This window comes from Sorex fumeus, unplaced genomic scaffold (genome assembly GCF_029834395.1).
Source record: "Sorex fumeus unplaced genomic scaffold, SorFum_2.1 ptg000075l, whole genome shotgun sequence".
Classification (NCBI taxonomy): domain Eukaryota; kingdom Metazoa; phylum Chordata; class Mammalia; order Eulipotyphla; family Soricidae; genus Sorex; species Sorex fumeus.
Window position 1 is genome coordinate 25,660,784 of NW_026606132.1, and position 23,720 is coordinate 25,684,503.

Sequence of the window (23,720 nt, forward strand, 5' to 3'; positions counted from 1 at the left end):
TTTGATCTATTCAACTGTAGTTGGGCATTTTGATTTTTTCCATATCTTTTTCATTGTAATAAGTGCTGAAATAAACATATGTGTGCACATACCCGTTCAAACAGATGTTTTGTTTTTTGAAGTAACCATCAAGTAGTAGAATGTTTGTAATGAATGGAGTTTCATTCCATTAGTTTTATTTTATTTTTTCTCATTAAAATTTTTATTTTTATAAAGTTCACAATATTTGATTATTTTTAATATTCAAACTCCAATTCCACCACCAGTACACCTTCCCACCACCATATTTTTTTTGCTCTTTTTGGGTCACACCTGGTGATGCTCAGGGGTTACTCCTGGTTCTGCACTCAGGAATTACCCCTCGCAGTGCTCAGGGGACCATATGGGTCTCTGGGAATCGAATCCGGGTCGGCCATGTGCAAGGCAAACGTCCTACCCCTGTGCTATTGCTCCAGCCCCAGCACCACCATATTTTGGATGTTTCCATTCCAAACCCCAACCCTGTCCCAAACAGGACCAAAATAATTTATTTTGTACTTTTTGTTATGAATAAACCGCTGAAAATGATACAAAAAACTTTCTTTAGAGGAGAGTGTGTGAAGATGGTTGTATTTCACCCAGGGGCCATTAAGTCCTTCTATAAGAGATTACTAATCTGTTGTTAAAGTTTGAGCCTTGTGTGCTTTTACACATACATATATATGTAAAAATATTATTCCCTCTAAGATTGGTTGTCTTGTACTTTAAACCCCATCAAATGTGGTGCACTACTCTTGGAAAATGAGTGGTGTGAGTTATGAGATGTCACGCAGCTACATTTGCAGCCGCGAGGTCCAGGGATAGGTTTACTCGCATTCCACTCATTTTAGATCTTCTTTTGTTTTCATCACAGCTTTTGCACTGAAAGCTATTCCCACCAAGATTGAAGGAGAACTCCTTTCTCACGACAGTTCCACCAGCACCTTCTTTTTTTCATGATATGCCCAACAAATTCTAATTGGTGTAAGATGATATATCATTTTAGTTTTAATCTGTATGTCCCTAATCACTAGAGCTGATGCAGAAGCTCTATTCATTTTTATTGGTATTTTTGGGTAACACCAGGCAATACTCAAGGTTTACTCCTGGCTCTGTAGTCAGGAATTACTCATGGCAGTGGCGGAGGTACCAAATTGGATGCTTGGGGATTGAACCTGGCTCGGTTGCATGCAAGGTAAACGCTAGCTGCTGTCACTCTAGTCTCTGATGCTCTATTTTTAAGGCTTTTAGAAATCTGCCAACAATTTCTTCAAAAGTAGGCTGAAGCAAGTAACAGTTCTACCAGTACTGAATGGGGGTCCTTTTTCATAAATCTCTGGTGGCACTCATGTTTCGGTAATTTTTTATACAAGACATTTTTGGCACTGTGCAGTAATATTTTGGAAGGAAAGATATCAAGGGGGGGACAGAATAAGAAGAAATGGGTAACAGGCATTAGGTCGTCAGTTATTCCTGTGATAGGAGTGAAGGGTGTAGTCATAAAGGGAAAGCACAGTTTCAACAGAAAACATGAAATGTGAGTGTCAACCACTGAAACTCTGTAATTTGCCTGTTAAGTGGGCAACTGGGGGGAGGATTGGTAGGGGTTGGTTTGACGAGGAAGCCTGGGAACACAGGTGGAGGGGAGTTGACACTGGTGGAGAGATTGGTATTGCATTTTCATATGTCTAACATGCAACTATCAGTAACTTTATAAATAGTGAGTCCATAATGAAAAAAATTAAAAATAGAATGCAGAAAAATTTAAAAATATATAAAACAAATATTTATGAGGTATTGTGATTTACAACACTGAATGCTGGGTTGATGTTTCCATAACTGCAACACCACACCAACCAACAGAGTATCCGCTTGCCTCCACCAGGATCCCAAGGTTCCCATCCATTCAAGCACCTTCCCTGCAAACTCATTCCTGGGGAGCAACTTCCTATTACTTCTGTCCTTGACTGCTTGTTGCTGCCTCAAATATACATCTTTGGATCTCACACAAGAGAGATAATTATGAATCTAACCTTTAACTTGTGTTTCCTCACAAAATGATGCTCCCTAGATTTATTCATGTTCTGGCAAACATCATTAGTTTTCCTTTTATACAGTTATATAGTATTCCACTCTGAAAATGACCACAATTTCTGATCCATTCATCTGTAGTTGAGCTCTTTGGCTTTTTATATACCTTTCTTATGGTGATAAGTGCTGCAGTAAACCTATGTGTGCATATATCTGTTCATACTGATGCTTTGTTTTGGGAAATAACAATCAAGAAATTATATCAGTGGATTGAACGGTGGTTCATTCCTAATCTTTTTTAGACCTGCATATTTTCACCACAGTTTTTCATCGAAAGGGATTCCCAACCAGATTGAAGGAAGGTTCATTTCTTACCACAATCCAACCAGCACTTTTTTTTTTTAGTTTTTCTTGATATACCCAATTCTCATTGGTGTTAGATGATATCTCATTATCTTTTGCTTTGCCTGTTCTTAATCACGAGTGCTGATGCGGAAGTTTTCTCTTTTCCTTATTTTGGTATTTTTGTCACACCAGGAGATACTAGGGGTTTATTCCTGGTTCTGAAATTTGGAGTTACTTTTGGCTGTGTTGGAGGGATCATATGAAATGCTGGGGATTGAAGGCAGGTCGACTGCATGCAAGGCAAATCCTAGCTGTTGTCCTATGACTCTGGTCCCTGACACTCCACTTTTAAATCTTTCAGAGGATTCCAAACAATTTTTGAAAAAATAGCCTGAAGCAAGTAACTATCCTACCAATACTTAATGGGAGGTCCTTTTTCATAACATTTCTGGCAGCACTAATGTTTCCATATTCTTTTCGTCAGGGCAATCGTACAGTGTGCAGGAATAACTCCGTGAAGACATAAAAGGTAAGATATCAAGGGGGAGAGAATAATACGTGATGAATTAATAGTGTTAAAGTTATACCAGTCATAGAAATGAAGGATTCATTCATTCATTCATTCATTCATTCATTCATCATCCTGTTATTCGTCGATTGCCTCGAGCAGGCCCCAGTAACGTCTCTTTCATCCTAGCCCTGAGATTATATTCAAGGCTCTTTAGGAGAATGAGACCCATCATTGTTACTGGTATTTGGCATATTTGGTAAGCCACAGGGAGTTTGCCAGACTCTGCCCTGTGGGCAGGCTACATTCGATACCCTGCAAGTTTGTCCAAAGTAGGAATGAGATAATAAGATGTCATAAAAAAGATGTCTTGATAAGATGTCGCGGCCGCGCGGTTCCAGGAGCTGGATTTTATAGTCTCTGAGTCTTGGCCGTTGATGGGATTACACGGCGCCAGGGGGCCAGTTGGTGGGTGTGACCCCCGCCTACTGGAATTTGGAGGATCTGGGTGGAGGATGCTCGACTCCAATCTGAGTAGGCTTGGAGATTTCGGCCCCGGAACCCGCGTGGCTTTGTCCCTCTGCCAGTACCTTCATGTGTGCGGAGAGTGGTCTCAGCATGGTGGTGGCTGGTCCTGGAGGTCTTCCGCTGCCGGATCCCTGGTCGGGGAGGGAAGGAAAGCTCAACCCGCTCCCCTCCAAGGGACCCCGGCGAGGAACAGCCAGGCGCAGGGGCAAGAGACTGCACTGGTCTCGTCCGGGAGCTGGATTTTATAGTCTCTGAGTCTTGGCCGTTGATGGGATTACATGGCGTCAGGGGGCCTCGGGTTGAGAAATGAAGGATATAGCCATATATGCAAACACTGACTCAACAGGAAAATAAAAGAGATATAATTACAACCACTGAATATTTGTATGTGCCTGTCAAATAGAGAGGAGGGGGTGGTGTGGGTGTTGGGATGTAAAAGGATCTGGGTGGAGAAGAGTTGACACTATTGGAGGGATTGATGTTGAATCGTTGTATGCCTATCCTGTAGCTATTACGTTGTAAACAATGCATCCTTAATAAAAATTTTAAAATAGAGGACAGAAAAAAATTTTTTAAAATGTACTTATTAAGCAACGTGATTTGTTAACACTATGAATTATGGGTTGGAGTTTCCATAATTGCAATACCACACCCACTACCATACTATCCACTTGCTTCCACCAGGATTCCAAAGTTCCCATCCATTCATGCATCTTTCCTGTTAACTCATTTCTGGGGAGCAACTTTCCATTTCTTCTGTCCTTGACCACTTTTTGCTACCTCGATATACTTCTTTGAATCTCACAATGAGAGATCATTATGAATCTATGCCTTAACATGTGTCTATTCTCAATATGATACCCACTAGTTCTATATAATATGATATACCAACTAGTTCTATATGATATCTCAATATGATACCCACTAGTCTTTGTAAACCTCCTAACTTTGTCCTTTTATAGAGTTGCATAGTATTCCATTGTGAAAATGACCACAATTTCTTAATGCATTCATCTGTACTTGGAACTGTTTTTCCCATATTTTTCTTATTGTAATACGTGCTGCAATGAACATAATTGTGCAACATTTGTATAAATTGATGCTTTGTTTTTGGAAGTAACCATCAAGAATCTGTATCACTGGATTGAATAGAGTTTCATTCCTACTCTTTTTTAAAATTGAATCACCGTGAGCTACAGTTACAAAACTTTCATGTTTGAGTTTCAGTCATACAATGATCGAACACCAGTCCCATTTTCTACCACCAATGTCCCCGTCCCCAGTATCCTTCCCCCCGTCCCACCCCTATTTTTGCCTCTATGGCAGACAATTTCCCTCTTTCTCTCTACTTATGGGTATTATGGTTTGTAGTACAGATAACGAGTGGCCATCATGTTTGGTCCTTTATCTACTTTCAGCACACATCTCCCATCCCGAGTGATCCCTCCAACTATCATTGACTTAATGATCCCTACTCTGTCCCGGCTGCCTTCCCCCAAGCTCATGAGGCAGGCTTCCAACTATGGAGCAATTTTCGTGGCCCTTGTCTCTGCTGTCCTTGGGTTTTTTTAGTCTCATAATATGATATTTTATATTCCACAAATGAATGCAGTCATTCTATGTCTGTCCCTCTCTTTCTGACTCATTTCACTTAGCATGATACTCTCCATAGACATCCACTTATAAGCAAATTTTGTGACTTCACCTCTCCTAACAGCTGCATAGTATTCCATTGTGTAGATGTACCAGGGTTTCTTTAACCAGTCATCTGTTCTCGGGCACTCAGTTTTTTCCAGATTCTGGCTATTGTAAACAGTGCTGCAATGAACATACAGGTGGAGATGTCATTCTGGTTGGCCTCTTTTTTTTTTTTTTTAGAAACTCATTTATTTCACAATTTTTCTCTGAAAGGTATTCCCACCAAGATTGAAGGAGGGTTCATTTCTCACCACAATCCCACCAGAACTGTTTTTTTCCCTGATAGTTTTTACATACCCAATGAATTCACATTGTTGTAAGGTAATATTTCATTCTATTTTTGATTTACATGGCCATAATCACCAATGTTGATCCAGAAGCCCTACACTTTTTTGGGTATTTTTGGTTACAACAGGCGATATTAAGGGGTTTACTGTTGGCTCTGCATTCAGAAATAACTCCTGGCAGTGCTCAAGAGACTATATGGTATGCTGGAATCGAACCCGTGTCGGTGGTGTGCAAAGAAAACCCTAGTGACTGTCCTATGACTACAGTCCTGGATGCTGTATTTTTAAGACTTTCAGAAATCTGGAGACAACTTCTGCATAAAAAGGATGAAGTTGTAACAGTTGTACCATACTGAATGGGGGGGAGGTTCATTTTTCTCATTTTTCTAACTTCTATGGAGCACTGCGTGGGTGGTCGTGCGAGAGTGCCAGCTGGAGCGATAGCACAGCGGGTAGGGCGTTCGCCTTACAAGTGGCCAACATGGCCGACCCGAGTTTGATTCCTCCGCCCCTCTCGGAGAGCCCGGCAAGCTACCGAGAGTATTCGATATGCCAAACACAGTAACAACAAAGTCTCCAATGGAGACGTTACTGGGCCCGCTCAAGCAAATCGATGATCAACGGAGGGCCTTTACCTTTACCTTTACCTTTTATGGAGCACTCGTGTTTTGGTGATTTTTTAATACAAGGAATGCTTGCTCGTATGCAGTAATATCCTCACACAGACATAGAAGGAAAGATATCAAGGGGGGAAAGAGAATAAGAAGTAATGCGTTAACAGGCACCAGTGCCTCAGTTTTACCAGTGATAGGATAGAAGGGTACAACCTTATAGGCATGCATAACAGAGATTTAACAGAGCTGAGCGCATGAGATGTTAAGTAGCAGCGATTAAACTTTGTAATTTGCCTGTGAAGTGGACTGGAGGGAGTGGAGTGGGACTTTGGTTCAGGAGGGAATCCGGGATCATGGGTGGAAGGGAGTTGACACTGGTGGGGGGATTAGTATTGCATTGTTGTATGCCTAAAAGCAATTATAGGTAACTTTGTAAACAATGAGTCCTAAAAATTAAGAAATGGAAGTTAGAAAAATTAAAAATAGACCCATAATAACACATACTAATTGAGGCAATGTGATTTACAACACTATGAATGCTGGGTTGCTGTCTCCATAATTGTAATACCACACCCACCACTATAGTATCCACTCTCCACCAGGATCCCAAACTTTTCATCCATTCAAGTGCCTTTCCTGCTAACTCATTTCTGTGGAAGATCTTTTCATTTTTTTAAATACTTGAACACTATTGCTACCCCAATATACATATTTGAATCTAAAACACGAGAGAGATCATTATGAATATATCCAGTAACTTGAGTTTACTGTCAAAATTACACTCCCTAATTTTATCCATGTCCTGGCAAACTTCATTAGTTTTTATTTTATACAGTTGCACAGTATTCCACTGTGAAAATGACCACAATTTCTTGACCCATTCATCTGTAGTTAGGCAGTTGGCTTTTTCCATATCTTTTTTATTTGTAATAAGTGCTGCAATAAACCTACATGTGAGTATAACAGTTCATACTGATGTTTTATTTTTGGAAGTAACCGTAAAGAATTTATGTTGCTGGACTGAATGGATCTTCATTCCTAATCTCTTTTAGACCTTCATTTTTATTCACCACAATTTTTGTACCGAAAAGAATTCCCAACAAGAATGCAGGAGAGTTAATTTTTCATCAAAGCCCCAAGAGCGTTGTTTTTTGTTTTTTGAGATTTCTTGATATACCCAATGAATTCTCATTGGTAGAAGATGACTTCTCATTTTTGTTTTGATTTGTATGTCCCTAATCACTGGTGCTGACACAGAAGCTCTTTTTTTTGTATTTTTGGGTCATACCAGCTGATATTCAGGCTCTACACTCAGGAATTACTCCTGGAATTGCTGGGGTACAATACGGGATACTGGGGATTGAACCCGGGTTGACTGAGACCAACACAAATCCTAGTCACTATCCTATAACTCCGGTCTCTGATGGTCTCATATTTAGCCTTTGAGAAGTCTGCCAACAATTTCTTCAAAAAAGAGACTGAAGCAAGTAACAGTCTTACCAGTACTGAATGTGGGTTCCTTTTCCATCTTATCTCCCGTAGCACTCATGTTTTGGTAATTTTTTTACACAGCGCATTCTTGCTGGTATGCAGTAATATCCAGTAATATCTTCACACAGACATACAATGAATGATATAAAGTGTGTGTGGGGGGGAGAGAATAAAAAGCAATGAGTGAAAAGTCATCAGGGCTTCATTTATACCATTTTTATGAGTGAAGGGTGTAGCTGTATTCGTAAAACACAGGATCAATAGACCTTAAAACCTGAGATAGTGGCAACCTCTCACCCTCTGTAATTTGCCTGTTTATTGGACAGAATGGGTTGAGTAGAGGCTGGATGAGCAGAGACTCCAGGAACACTGGTGGAGGGGTGTTGTCGTTGGTGGAGGGATTGGTATTCCATTCTTGTATGCCTAAAATGCAGCTAGCAGTAATTTTGTCAGTAGTGAGTCCTTATTAAAAAGTTAAAAGAAAAAGAAAGTAGAAACATTTGAAAATATATAAAACAAGTATTTATTGAGGCATTGTGATTTACAACACTGTGGATGCTGGGTTGATGTTTCCATAATTGCAATGCCACACCCAGTACTATAGTATCAACTTGCCTCCACCAGGATTCCAAATTTCCCACCCATTCAAGCACTTTCCCTGCTAACTCATTTGTGGGGAGTGAATTTTTCAAATCTTCTGTCATTAAACACTTGTTGCTACTGCAATATGCTTCTTTTAATCTCAAACAAGAGAGAGATCATATGAATCTATACAGCAACTCGTGTTTGTTCTCAAAATGATATCCCTAGTTTGATCCATGTCCTGGCAAACGGCATTTTTTCCTTGTACACAATTGCACAGTATTCCATTGGAAAATGACCACACCTACTTATTCATTCATCTGTAGTTGTGTGCTTTGTTTTTTTCCATATCTTTTTTGGTGATAATTGCTGTAATAAACATATGTGTCCATATATTCATTCATTAGATGCTTGATTTTTGGAAGTAAGCATTAAGAAGTTTCATTAGTGGATGAATGGAGGTTCGTTCTCAATATGTTTAGACTTTCATTTTTTTCACCAGTTTTTCACCGAAAGGCCAACCCAATAAGATTGAAGGAGGATTCATTTCTCATTCTCACCACATTCCCACCAGCACTGGTTTTTGTTGTTGTTGTTGTTATTTGTTTTGTTTTGTTATTTGGCGATTTCTTGACATATCCTATGAAGTCTCATTGGTGTAAGGTGATATCGAATTCTTGTTTTGATTTGCGTGTCCCTAATCACCAGTACTGTTGTGAAAACTGTTTTTATTTTTATTTTTTTGGTCATACAAGGTGATACTCAGGGTTTGCTCCTGGCTTTGCAGTCAGGAAACACTTTGCAATGTTGGGCAATTATATAGGATGCTGGGGATCAAACCCAGAGGGCTGTGTGCAAAGCAAACTCTTGCAAATGTTATTAGTTTTACTTTTATACAGTTGCATAGTATTCCATTGGAAAATGACGATCATTCTGGATCCATTCATCTACAGTTGGGCACTTTGGTTTTTTGTTATCTTTTTTATTGTGATAAATGCTTTTCAAACGGATGTGTACATATCCGTTCATTCTGATGCTTCCTTTCAAGAAGTTATATCATTGGATTAAATGGACTTTTGTTGCTCTCTTTTTTATACTTTCATTTTTTTACCACAGTTTTTGCACCAAAAGTTATTCCTACCAAAATTGCACCAAAAGTTATTCCTACCAAAATTTGCTAATTCCTCACCAAAATACCACAGACACTCTTTTGAGATGTTTTTGATATGCTAAATGAATTCTCATTGGTATTATATGTTATCTCATTCTTCTTTTGATTTGCATGTCCCTAATGACCAGTGCTGATGCTGAAGCTCTCTCTATTCTTTATTTTTAATTTTTTTTGGTCAGCCCAGGAGATAATCGTGGTTTACACCTAGATCTTCAGTCAGAAATTACCCCTGGCAATGCCTGGGGGACCATATGGCATGCTGGGAATCAAACTTGCATCGGTTGCATGCAAGACAAGCCCAAGGCACTGTCTTATGACTTCGGTCTCTAACGCTCTATTTTTCAACTGTTTAGAATTAAGCCAACAGTTTCTTCAATAAAGAGGCAGAAGCAAGTAACAGTTCTACCAGTACTGAATGTGGGTTCCTTTACCATCTTATCTCCAGTAGCACTCATGTTTCAGTCATTTTCACAAAGGGCATTCTTGCTAGTGTGCAGTGATATCCTCACAGACATAGAAAGTAAGATATTGAGCGGGGAGGCAAAGAGAATAAGATCTATTGCGTTAACAGGCGTCAGGGCTTCCGTTACACCAGTGATAGGAGAGAAGCTTGTAGCTATATTAGTAAAACTCAGATTAAACAGACCGGAAAACATAGTATGTAAATGGCACCCTCTAAACCTTTGTAATTTGCCTGTTTATTGGACAGGATTGGGTGAAGTTGGTGTTGGAAGAGGAGAAATTTCGAGATACTGGTGTAGGGTTGTTGACACTGGTGGAGGGATTGGTATTCCATGGTATTTTTAAAATCAGGTATCAGTAATTTTGTAAATAGTGAGTCCTTAATAAAAATTAAAAATAGAAGGTAGAAAAATTTAAAAAATATAAAACAAGTGTTTATTGAGGCATTGTGATTTACAATGTGAATGCTGGATTTGTATTTCTCTAATTGCAGTACCACACCCACAAATTTAGTATCCACTTGCCTCCACCAGAATCTCAAAGTTCCCACCCATCCAAGCACTTTCCCTGCTAACCCATTCTGGGGAGCAACTTTTTCAAATCCTGTGTCATTGAACACTTGTTGCTACCCCAATATATATCTTTGAATCTCACAAATGAGTGAGATTATTATGAATCTATCCAGTAATTTGTGTTTGCTCTCAAAATGATACTCCCTAGTTTTATCCATGTCCTGGTAGACTTCTTAGGCTTCCTTTTTATACAGTTGCATAATTTTCCAAAGGAAAATAACAACAATAAAATTTCTTGATCAATTCACGTATAGTTGGGCACTTCTGGTTTTTCCATATCTTTTTACTGTGATAAACGCTGCTGAAACATGTGTGCATATATCCTCTTACTGATGCTTCGTTTTCAGAAGTAACCTTCAAGAACTTGTATCACAGGATTTAATTGAGGTTCATTCCTCTCCTTCTTATACTTTCATTTTTTTCACCACAGGTCTTGCAATGTAAGGTATTATCACCAAGATCGAACCAGGGCTCATTTCTCACCAAACCACACCAGCACTTTTTTCGAGTTTTTTTTTTTAATATACCCAATGGATTCTCATTGGTGTAAGATGATATCTCATTCTTGTTTTGATTTGTATGTCTGTAACCACCGGTGCTGATGTGGAAGCTCATTCTATTCCTTATTTTTGGATTTTTTTTGTCGCACCAGGGGATAGTCAGGGTTTAATCCTGGTTCCATAGTCAGGAATTACCCCTGCCAATGCCTGGGGGACCATATGGGATGCTGTGGATCGAACCCACGTCAGCTGCGTGCAAGTCTAACCTACTAGGCGCTGTCCTATGAATCTGGTACCTGATGCTCTATTTTTCAGCCTTTTCAAAGTGTGTCAATAATTTTTTTAAAAAAGAGTCTGAAACAAGTAACACTTGTACTATCACTGAATGGGAGGTCCTTTTTCTTAGCATCTACAACAGCTCTCATAATTCAGTAACTTTTTATCCAGGACATTCTTGCCAGTGTGCAGTAATATCTCACACAAACATAGAAGGAAAGATATTAAGGGGGTAAAGAAAATTAGAAGGAACGAGTAAACAGGAATCAGGGCTTCAATGATACCAGTGATAGGAGTGAAGGGTGTAGTCATATTTACAAAGCACAGTTTCAACAGAGCTGAAAACATGAGATGTAAGTAATAACCACTGAAACTTCATAATTTGCCTGTTAAGTTGGCAGGAGGAGGTGGATTGGGTTTGGGACTCGGACGAAATCCCAAAACATGGGTGGAGGGGAGTTGACACTGATGGAGGGATTATTATTGCATTGAATGCCTAAAACGCAATAATCAGTAACTTTTAAATAATGGGTCCTTTATAAAAAATTAAAAACAAATGACAGAAAATTAAAAAACATGAAATAAGTATTTATTGAAGCATTGTGATTTAAAGCACTATGAATGCTCGGTTAGTATTTCCATGTTGTAATACTACAACTGCCACCATAGTATCATCTTTCTTCCACGAGGATCCCAAAATTCCCATACATTCAACTACTTTCCCTACTAGATCATTTTTGGGAGCAACTTTCCATTTCTTCTGTGCTTGAACACTGTTGTCACCCCAATATACATGTTTGAGACTCACGCATGAGAGAGATCATTATGAATCTAACCCTTAACTTGTGTTTCTTCTCAAAAAGAAACTCTCTAGTTTTATCCATGTCCTGGCATACTTCATTAGTTTTCCTTTTGTACAGTTGCATAGTATTCCATTGTGAAAAGGACTACAATTTTATTGTGGAACAACTTTTCCATTCTTCTTTCCTTGTACACTTGTTACTCCAATGTACATCGTTGAATCTCACACATGACAGAGATCATTATGAATCTATGCAGTAACTAGCATTTGCTCTTAAAATGGTACTCACTAGTTTTATCAATTTCCTGACAAACTACCTGGGTTTTCCTTTTGTAAAGTTGCATAGTATTCCAACATAAAGTGACTCCACATTCTTGATCCATTCATCTGTAGTTGTGCACTTTGGTAGCAAATCACAATGCTTCAATAAATACTTGTTTTATATATTTTTAAATTTTTCTACCCCCTATTTAAAATATTTTATTAAGGAGTAACTATTTATAAAATCACTGCTAGTTGCATTTAAGGCATACAATGATGCAATACAAATGTCATTTTGTATTGACATCCACCAATGTCAGTTCCCCTTCACCTGTGTTTCCAGATTCCCTAGTCATCCCAATTCCCACTCCTCCTTCACTGTGAATGCTGGGTTGATGTTTGCATAACTGCAATACCATATCCACCATCAAACTACACACGTGTCTCCACCAGGATCCCAAAGTTCCCACCTATTCAAACACCTTTCCTGATAACTCATTACTGTGGAACAACTTTTCAATTCTTCTTTCCTTGAACAGTTATTGCTACTCCAGTATACATCATTGAATTTCACACATGACAGAGATCATTATGAATCTATGCAGTAACTTGCATTTGCTCTCAAAATGGTACTCACTAGTTTTATCAATTTCCTGGCAAACTACATTGGTTTTCCTTTTGTACAGTGCATAGTATTCCAACGGAAAGATCCATTCATCTGTAGTTGTGCACTTTGGTAGTAGTAGAGAGTGGTGTTGGGCTCCTCAGGAGAGGGAAAGGGTACACTGTTGATGGATGTGGTGCTGAAATTATGTGCATGAGTAACCATTATCAATAGCATTGTAAACCACAGAATCACAATAAAAAATCAACAATCTTTGAATTACAAAAACAGCATTGTACTTCAATAAGGACAGACTCTCATATCAATGGAATAAAACTGACAATCCTGAGATAGATCCTCAGCTCTCCGGACAGTTTCTCTTTGATAAAGGAACAAAAAGTATGCAGTTGATCAAGGAAAGCCTCTTCAACAAGTGGTGCTGGGAAACCTGGTCAGCCACATATAAAAAAATAAACACAGACCCATTTTTAACACCATACACAAAAGTCCAATCAAAACGGGTTAAAGACCTTGATATCAGACCTGAATCCATAAGTTACATTGAGGAAAATGTAGACAGAACTCTCCATGACATTGTAGTTAAAGGCATCTTTCAGGAGTCAAATCCATTGGCTGAGAAAGCAAAGATCTATAAATGGGGCTACATTAGTCAAGAAGCTTCTGCATATCAAAAGAAATAATGACCAAAAATACAAAGATACCTGACAGACTGAGGAAATATTTGCCCCCTCTCATCTCATATAGACCAAATATTCAATATAAAGCACTAGTAGAACTTTACAAACAAGAAAACCCCAATCCCATAAAAAATGGAATGGAGAGACGAACAGAACCTCCCCCCCCAAGAAGACAAAAAAGTTGCCACAAAGCATATAAAAATGGTATGCATCACTAATCATCAGGGAAATGCAAATCACAGCAACAATGAGATAGTATCTCACACCAGAGAGATTAATACACATCAAAATGAACAAAGAAAGGCAGTATTGGAGATGATGTGGGCATAAAAGTACCCTCATTTACCGCTGGTGGGAAAGTTGACTGGTGCAGCTTTTATGGAAAACAGTATGGACACTCCTCAAAAAAGTAGAAATTGAACTCTACGATTCAGCAATTCCACTTCTTGAAATATTCCACAAGGGCCCACAAAAACACAGTGTAGAAAAGGCATTTGTACTCGTACGTTCATTGCAGCACTATGCACAATAGCTAAAATCTGGAAAAGTGTCCAAATGTCCAAGAACAGAGAACTACATAAATAAATTTTGGTTCATATACACAATGGAATATTACTTGGTCATACGAAGAGATGAAACCATGCAATTTGCTGCTATGTGGACAGATCTTGAGAGTATTGTGTTGAGTGGAGCTAGTCAGACAGAGGGAGCGGACAGAGGCAGAATGATCTCCCTCGTATTTGGAGGGGAGCAGGGTGGGGGGTGGAGTGGAGTGGGGGTACAAAGGAACATAGTAGGGGAGTAAGAAACACCAGAGGCAATGGAAACAAAGAAAGTGAGAACTGGTCTTCAGTAGGAAGTTGGGGGGATGATAGGAGGAATACAGGGGTAGGGGGGAGGAGAATACTAGGCCAGTGGGGGAGGGAAGCCTTCTCAGGAGGAGGAGGTGCTGAAATGTGGTAGAGTGTTTAGCTTGCATCCCTAGAGGTAGCAGTACTGAAAGACACAGCACGTCGAATTTACAAAGCACCTGTCATAGAGAGAGGCATGCTGGTAGCAGGAGGAAAACTGGGAGCATTGGTGGAGGAACTGGTCCAGTGGGGAAGGGATTGTTGTTGACACATTGTATTCTTGAAACCCAACCATGAATAACGTTGGAATCCAAGGTGACTACGAAGCAAAAGCAAAACAAAAAACTAAAAGGAATTGTTGTGAGAAAACATCTCCCAGGTGATATTTGGAAAACCATCAAATGTTTATTTAAAACGGCAAGGCACCAATTCCAGACTCGAGATTATTACAATATTTTTTTCAGGTGGCACAGAGAATCTTTGAGGTATGATAAAAGCTAACTGACCTTCCACTATTGTTGTCATAATCAGAACTCTGAAGATGTAGGCACTCACCTCGTGTGTGCAGTGAAAAACCCTACCTTTCTCAGAGCAAAAACTCTCACCTTTCAGGAAAAGGCTGAATTGCTAGCTGCCACCTGCCATTCCGAAGAACCCTGATATTAAGTTTTTCTGAAAAGAAACGGCGAGCCTGAGATCAATGGTTTCTGTATCAAGAGCAGGAGAAGGGTACTTTCCTACTTGTCCTCCACACAGAAGGGGCCAGGGTATCGCCTCTGCTTGGGGGCTGCTCTTTTAGCCCTGGAGTTTTATGGAAGCCAAGTCTACTAGTACAGAAACCTCCCCCCTCACTAATGATTCCTAAGGAACTGAATTTACTGAGTGAAAGGTTTGCCCTACTCTTGCAAACTCAGACTGGTTTTCACCCGCCTGGGTGTCCAAATAACTTGACTTCATATCCATCAGTTGTTTTTGATGGGACCGTGATGAACATCTTTAAGATCTCAAAAGTAGGAAAATGAATTTTAGCAGATGCAAAGCCTCACCACGGGTGAGCACAGCTTCCCCTCTTACTTGTCTAGTACCGAAAACTCCAAGGCTCACCGGGTCACACTCTGGGGGCTCAGCGAGTTATCTCTCCTGCTCACTCTTCAGCCCAACTCAGCAGCCACCTCATCTCAGAGGACAGGCGGAGGATGACCATTCTCAGGAGACAGGATGATTAGGGAGCGGGCAGGGGAGAGAGACCCAGTGTTCAACGTCGCGAAAATGCTTAATTCTTTTTTTGTTCTTCACACTTGTTCCTAATTGATTTCCAAACCGTTCCTTGGCGCAATGAGAGGTCCCCCAACCTTCAGGGAATTAGGGGAAACCTCAAGATGAAGGCTCCACCCTGATGTGCATGAACTACTCCGTGGGGTAGAGGAGCTCTAGACTGCTGCCTTCTAGGGGTGGTCTCCACTGCTTGAGGCAGATACAGAGGGGGTTCGAGGACTGCGCGTTCAGGGATCAATCTAAACTGGGGGGGGGCGGGCGGGGGCCGGGAGAACGTGCAGCATGTAGATGATGCCGGCAGCAGGTAGATAATGAACATGAAAAGGCTTCTGGAGGGCTATTATTATGCGCTTGGATTTCTTTCTTTCTAGTGAGGGCTGGAAGGGTGCTAGTTGAGGGGGCGAGGGCGTGGGGGTGGTTATCGTCAGACCCGGGGACACATTTCTATTTGGGTTTTTCAGCTCGAGTAAGTGCGTGCAACACTTACTTGTCAGGGGTGTCTGTGTCTTTCCATGAAAGGCCCTAGGATGTTGAAGTCCCTCGAGGCGTCCCCAGACCCCACCTCGAGGAGCAGGAAGGGGAGCTGTATCCAGGCGTTGGCGCTCCCAGACAGCGCAGACCCTCCTTCCCCTACGCAGGACGAAGGTGGTCTGGGAGGGAGAAGTTTCAAGGTGTTCACTGAATTTCTCCGGGAGGCGTCTCCACAAGACCCATAACTTCGAAAAGAAGGGAGAAATCCACTCCTCTGAGCGGGAGCTTGGAGGAGTCGAGTGGGAGAACCTTCCCGCCGTGAGTGAGGTTGGCCGGCCGCTTTCCCGGTTCCCGGGCGGGTGAGCCTGGATGCCTGGGAGGGAACAGCCAAGACCAGGGGATGGAGCTGCCAGGGAGCGATGCTGTGAGAAGGCGGGCAGGGGTGGCCAAGGAAAAGGGCCCCAAGCCAAGAACCCTTCCCGAGACAGTCTGCCTTCTCAGATGCTCTGCCGGCTGCCGCAGTGACGCCGGAGCCTGCCCGGTGGCCCGCGATACTCCTGAAGCGCGCGTGCAGAAAAGCCCTCACACCGGAGCGACAAGTCCAAAGGAGGGTTATTTTTATTATTAGTAGTACTATTATCATCATTATGATTATTTTGCCCTCATCAGTTCCCCTGTCAAAATTGGCAAACAGGTGCTCAGTCGCGGAGGAGGGGTGCTCCCACTCTCCTTGACTCCCAAAGTTGCTAGAAGGAGGCCACACGCTACCTCCAGGGCTCCCGAGGTGCCGACTCGCTTCCGCTTCTCTGATCCCGCGTATCGGGGCATATTTGTCACGGAGAGCGCAAGTCCCGGCCCTCTCGGTTACCTCCCGCCACTAACGCGAAGGGCCCCAAGTGGCTCCTGGCAGGCACCGAGCTGGGGACAGTTCACTAGAGACTGAGGCTTCCATTCGGGCTGGACACTGCTGCAGATGTCTCCTGCTCTCCTCGCGGAGCAAAAAGCTTGGAATAGGCACCTGCAGGGGCGAAGGGATGAACTTTTTAAAGACACCTCAGGAAAAAATGGATTGAAGTGTCAGGGGCCGAGCTGCCCGTCAAATTATGCTTCGTAGTGGTTTCAGACTGGTTTGCGTGGACCCTGAGCCCCAAGAAGCACTGCAAGCCTTTCCTGCGCTTCTCTGAGTTCTACAGTGCTTTGCCAGGGCGCTTGCCTAGAAGGAGCGAGCAGAGTTGTCGGCTGGAAGCTGATGCGCCAGCGCCGGTGACGGGAGGGGGGATGAGGACTCAGAGTAGGCGTCAGAACTTGGAGTACCTGAAGGTGGGGGCTAGGGGAGGCACAGACGTGGTGGTGGAAGCCATATGACACTTCTCTGGCTGTTGATTTGTCCAGGATGGGTTGCCCATCGAGGTGGGGGTGAGTGTGAGGAGACCTTTGATTGGTCGGGGGGCCGGGTTTGGGGCGTGGCAAGCCCCTTTCCTCGGCTTTAAAAGCTCACCGGAAAGGGGCGGGAATCTGTCATTTGCTCTCTGGCTCTCGTAGGGGAAGCCACGCTTTTCTGCAGCTCCCGGTGGCAGAGCAGGTGTTCGCTGTCTTGGCCAGCTGGGGGACCATAATGGACTCCGGGCGCACGATGGCGCCTACCATGGCTGTGCCTACCCCGTTTGGGTGTATTGGCTGCCAACTGCCTCTGCCGAGCTACCCTCCGGCCGTCATCGTGCTAATGTACTGCGTGATGGTGGTGACCGTTGTGGCCGACCTCACTGGCAACTCCATGGTCATCTGGGCCGTGTCCAGGAACAAGAAGCTCCAAAATTCTGGTAAGCCGCCCTTCCCTTCCCTTCCCCGGTCGAGAGCCTCTCGCCGGCCCTGGGGTGGGCGCCCCAAGCCGGGAAGTGCCCTCAGCTCCGCGCTCCGCGCCCTCGAATCCCCGCACGCACCCGGGAGGGGAGGTCTGGCGGCTGCCCGTCTACTCAGAACCCCTCGAGGCTGCGGGAGCGCAGGGCATCGGCTCCCGGCTCCCAGCGCCCCGCGCAGGTGCCTGCGGGGCGCGGCCGAGCGCCGGGACCCGGAACGGACGCCGAGGAAGCCGGCGCGGCAGCGGAGACGGCGGCCAGCACCGCGGACAGCACGCGCATCCCGACGCCGGCGGCCCGGGACCTGGGCCGGGAAAGTTAAGTTCGCTCCGGCCCCCGGCGCCGCGCGGCAGCCGCGCCGGGACCCCCGGTCTCGGTTCTCCGCGCCCAGTGCTCCCGGGCGGCTCCGGGGCGGCTCCGAGGCGTCTCAGGGGCGGCTCCCGGCGGCCCCCGGCGGCTCTCGGCGGCGCGCAGACCCCCGGGCCGAGTGCGAGCGGGGTGGTCTGAGCCCGCCAGAGCCCCCCTGGCCGCGGCCGTCGCGGGGCGCAGGGCACCGGCAGCGAGAGGCGGCGGCGAAGGCGGCGGCGGCGGCGGCGGCGACGACCGCGAAGCCCAAAGTCCGTAAGCGGGGAGTCGGGGTGCGCGGGGCCGCGACAGCACGGAGGGGTGCGGGGACACCGCCAGGGACCGGCCGGGCCGGCGGGAGAGACGCCCAGGCCGCAGTCGCGGAAGCGGGGAGCGGGGTCGGCGACCGGCGCGGGCTTTCGGGGGGCACTTTGCGACTGGGCGCGAGAAAAGGGGGTGCCGGGGGATGGGATCACAGCGCAGGCGACCGGAGGGGTCTCCGCGGCTCGCGCGGAGCTTTGGGGGTGGGGGCAGACGGAGCGCAGCCGCGCATCCCCGTTTGCAGGCTGGCCAGACAGCGCCTTGGCGGGAAGAGAAGGGGGTGCCGGGGAGGGGGTCGCAGCGCAGAGGATAGGGGTCTCCGCGACTCGTGCGGGGCTTGGGGGGGGCGGCACACGGAGCACAGCGGCGCCGCGGACCCCCGTGTGCGGGCTAGCAGACAGCGCTCTGGCGGGAAGAGAAGGGGGACGCCGGGGAGGGGGGTCGCAGCCCTGGCGACCGGCGGGGTCTCCGCGACTCCTGCGGGGCTTCAGGAAGCCGCGGACCCCCATCTGCGGGCTGGCCAGAGAGCGCCCTGACAGCGCTGGACGCGGGCGCTGGGGACGGGTCGCAGCACAGAGGAAAGGGGTCTCTGCGACTTGCGCGGCAGACAGGACACAGCCGTGCACCCCTATTTGCAGGCTGCTTAGAGAGCGCCCTGGCCGGGAGAGAAGGGGGGTGCTAGCAGAGGGGATCGCCGCGCAGGCGAATGTAGGGGTCTCCGCGACTTGCAGGGGGCCTTGGGGAGCGGTGAACTGGTCACAGCCGCGCACCCCCACTTGCAGGCTGGCCAGAGAGCGCCCTGGCGGGGAGAGAAGGAGGCGCTCGGGGAGGGGTCGCGGCAGCCTACTGGAGCGGACGCAGCGGACCGGGCAGTGCCACGGACCCCCACTTGCCGGCCAGCCAGGAGCGCTCTGACTGGGAGAGGAGGGGGTGTAGGGGAGGGTCGCAGCGGGCGTATATAGGGGTCTCCGTGACTTGCGCGGGGCTGTGGGGGGCGGCATCTGTCTTTCCAGCCTGGCCTGGAGAGCGCGCTGATGGGGGAGGAAAAGGGGGGCTTAGGGTCCCTGATCCCGGGTCCCGGAGGTGGAGATGGCGCGCGGGAAGGCGGCTCCGGGCGGGGATGGGGAGATGCGGAGAACCCGGGCGGGGCCGCGGGGCGCAGGGACGAGCTGAGATGCAGTTTCAGGGACTCCAGCGGGGCCTCGCAAACACCACGGAAGTTTGAAAACTCACGACTGAGCACGTATTTTTGCCAAGTTTCCTTCTCAGCACCCGTGGTGTGTCTGGTTTCTCCCCGGGCATGGGGAGCCCTCTCGGGGGTCGGGCACACGGGGAGGCACCATCTTCGCCCCTGCAGTGGTGGCCAAGGTGCTGTGCCTCGCTGCCCCCGTCGCCACCTGCAAACCCGGCCGCTCGCTCTTTCCTTCCCTTCTTCTCTGCCCTCCTCTCTCCTCCACTCTTTCTTCCTGGATCCGAATAAAGGTGTTTTTCCTGGTGGTCGTATGTGTTTTGCTACAGCTCTGACTTCACTTTTACTCCCCTTCCCTTCTCCACATTCATGACCAGGAGGACGAGCCCTGTAAAAGACCCTCCACGGTGGGAACAGCGCGCAGGAGGAGGCGGCTGGAGGTGTCCCTAGCTTTGCAGAAATGCGCTGGCTTTCTCCCAGTCCACAAGGAGAATATTTTGACAGAGCGGTGCTGAGTAGCATATTTTGACAAAGCAGTGCTAATTAGCCACTTAGCCTTCTCAGACGCACGGGCCCGCTCCCGCACGTGACCCCTTCCCTTCTGTTTTCTTCCTTGGGAAAGGTCTAATGGATACCTTCCTATAGCCCTCCTGCCCGACGGGAGAGACGGCAGGCATACTCCCTTCACCGCCCAACGCAGCCCACCGGCCCCGGGGCAAAGTTCGGTGCCTCTGCCAGAGAGCCCCAGACAGGGACTTCTCCAAGCGCGGCACTTGGGCGCACCCTGGCTGCGATGTTTCCCCCCCTCAGCCCTCAGTCTCTTGGGTCTCAGACTAAATTTTACAAGACCCTTCCCCCCACACGTCGATCTCATCGGTTTCCACTCCTCGGTTGCCTAGGAAATGGTGGATGACCATCATTTCTGACCTTGCAAGGGCTGAAACGCTGCCCTGATTCCCAGGAGAGAGGCTGGCAGCAGTGAGCCGCAAGCGTTCGCTCGCTCACTCGCCGTTCTACCCTGGCCCCTAGTGCCGGCAGAGCACCGCTTGCTCATTATTATTTTGGGGGGGAGGGGTCTGGTCTTAGGTTTCCTTTATTTCTCCCGGCTTCCACCCCCTTACCCTACTGCCTAGGATCAAGCTCCCCTGGCCCAGGTCCCCTTGGGGGCCAACTTTGTCTTCTGTTTCTTTGAGAGAGAAAGGAAAGACAAAGTGGGGGCCGGAATTAGTTCAAGCAGTTCTGCTTCTTTTCCAAAGCAGAGAACCGGTAGTTTGAAGAAAGGGGGAAAAACAAGGTGGCAAATGACAGGTGCTGCAAAGAGGCTTGTGCACCAGCCTTACCAGGGAAGCACTTGTCACTAGAAGTCCCCACCCAAATGGCGGTTCTGTAACCTGACTCCACTTCACCCGACTGGACTCCAGCTCACCGGTCCACCCCCTTCCGTGCTCACCTCTCAGGAACTGCATAACCCTTTCTTTTTTCTCTGTCTCTCTCCCCTTCTCCCCCGCCTCCCCACTGTGTTTTGCAGCCAACATCTTCGTGGTTAGCCTCTCAGTGGCTGATATGCTGGTGGCCATTTACCCTTACCCGCTGATGCTGCATGCCATGACCATCGGGGACTGGAATCTGAGCCAGTTCCAGTGCCAGCTGATGGGGTTCATCACCGGACTGAGTGTGGTGGGCTCAGTCTTTAACATCCTGGGGATCGCCATCAACCGCTACTGCTACATCTGCCAGAGTCTCCAGTACGAGAGGATCTTCAGCAAGCGCAACACCGTCATCTTCCTGGTCATCACCTGGGTCGTGGCCGTCCTCGCCATCCTGCCCAACATGTACATTGGCACCATCTACTACGACCCGCGCACCTACACCTGCCTCTTCAACTACCTGCACAACACTGCCTTCTCGCTGACCATCGTCTTCATGCACTTCATTCTCCCTCTGTCCATCGTGGGGTGCTGCTACGCGAAGATCTGGAACAGAGTGATGAAGGCCCATCAAAACCCCGGGCAGGATCCTGACAACCAGTTTGCTGAGACTCGCAATTTTATAACCATGTTTGTGATCTTCATTCTTTTTGTAGTGTGCTGGGGCCCTGTCAATTTGCTCACCATCTTGGCGGCTCTCCTTCCAAAGGATTCTGCAAACAAGATCCCCCACTGGCTTTATCTCGCACTGTACTTCCTAGCCTACTTCAACAGCTGCCTCAATGCTGTGGTCTTCGGGATCCTAAATGAGAGCTTCCGAAGAGAGTACTGGGCCTTCTTCTACGTCATTCGCCACCCCATCCTGTTCTTCTCTGGCCTCATCACTGATCTCCGTGAGAGGTGGGAGTCCCGTGCCCTGACCCGTGCCCGTGTCCGCGCCCGCGACCGCGCCCGTGCCCGTGCCCGTGACCTTGCCCGTGAACGAGAGCGTGGCCGTGTCTCTCCTGCTGTGGAAGAAATACCACTGCGAGTCCGGAATGTGCCCCTACCTGGTGACATTGCAGCTGGCCAATTTGAGGGTAGCCCTGTCCACTCTGAGCCAGCCTCGCCACTGTCTCAGCCTACCTCTGTCCTCCGTAAGTCTGTCTCTGGCCATCCCAAGTCTGTCTCTGTTCACCCCAAACCCAGCCCTGTTTATCCCAGGGCCGCCTCCGTCCACTTCAGGGGTGACTCTGTCCGTTTTAAGTCTGCCTCTAGCCACCCCAAGGTTGTCACCGGCCGCCAGGTTCCTGCTGGCAGTCAGTCCAGGGCCGCCTTCACCTCTGCCGCTGGCCGCAGGAAGTCCACCACCAGGATCCACATCAAGCCTCCTGCCAAGGAGCAGGAGACCCCTACCTTCGGCTATCGGAGCCCTTCGACCCTCAGATGTGCCCCTGCCCGCACCAGACGCCTGGGGTATGATGTCCCCAAGCTCTCTGAGCCGGCCTGCAGCCCGAAGCCCAAATCCCCCAGGCGTCCGGTGGCTTTTACTATCCCCACTGTGGTCATCTCGTCTGTCAGTGACCCCGAGGGGACGGTGGTTCTTAATATGGAAAACGTTTCTGAGGAAGAAGTGGCTGTGTGAAAATGCCTTGAGGGCTGGCAGTGACCTGCCTTCTGCTTTGTAATCTGAAATAAGGCACCTTTCCGCACCCCCACACAGGTAAATACCGACCTTTAGACCTGGTGTTAACTCTATGTAGACTCCAGGCCTCCATCTCCTTTACATCATGTAGTTCCACAGAGTGTGCAGACAACCAACTCCCCTTCTGTTCGACAGTTGTTATCTTGAGCCTCTTTATCCGCCTGTGGTTGACAGTGATCCTAAACCTGTTGTTGGACTCTCAATTTTCCCCACTCCCTCTCACCCGTTCTCCATCCCCTCCTCCCAGTTCTCCTTTCTTCTCTCTAGGGGTGGGGAGGACCTCGCTGTAATGAAGGCTCCTGTCAAGTGCTCGTTCCTGCAGTGCTTCTGTAACTGTGTGTTTCTCTGTTGTACTTTTTAAGGGCAGTCTGAAAGACAGTTGTGATTGAACATTTGTACTTGGAAACACATTCTCTTCTCAATTTCAGCAACAAAATATGACCCATATGTGAAGAAAGCAAACTGGTCAGCTTGAATTAAAATAAAGTTGTATGCCTCTCAGATCGGCAAAAGGGGAGTTATGGACACACGGTATTGTTTTTATTTTTTTGAAACTTCAGACGCAGGTGCTGCTTTCTTAGAGTCAGACCTAATTGCACATGGTGACGTGGATTCACTTTATTGGCAGCAACCTACTTTGGAAAGAATTTGCCTGACTTTCCTTTCATTTAGTTACAGAGAAGCAAATTCAATCACTAAGAGAATTCCTTCTTCTAAAATCCACACTTTTGGTTCCCAAGGTCAATTCCAGTGATACCATTAACAACACAGTACATATCCCCTCTTTACCTCAGACATGAAAAATATATGGCCAGAACTTTGCACCAAATCTTTTTTTTTTAAAGGGGGTTCC

The 23,720-nt window shown here is 46.6% G+C and overlaps 1 protein-coding gene across 1 annotated transcript; it reads left to right on the forward strand.

Annotated features, from left to right (window-relative positions):
• The first annotated feature begins 2,889 nt into the window (after nucleotides 1-2,889).
• Nucleotides 2,890-22,807, forward strand: GPR50 (G protein-coupled receptor 50). The gene is made up of 3 exons (XM_056130265.1): nucleotides 2,890-2,923; nucleotides 17,588-17,865; nucleotides 21,285-22,807. The coding sequence occupies exons 2-3, from the start codon at nucleotides 17,661-17,663 to the stop codon at nucleotides 22,805-22,807; spliced, it is 1,728 nt and encodes a 575-aa protein (XP_055986240.1). The 5' UTR covers nucleotides 2,890-2,923; nucleotides 17,588-17,660.
• The last annotated feature ends 913 nt before the right edge of the window (nucleotides 22,808-23,720 follow it).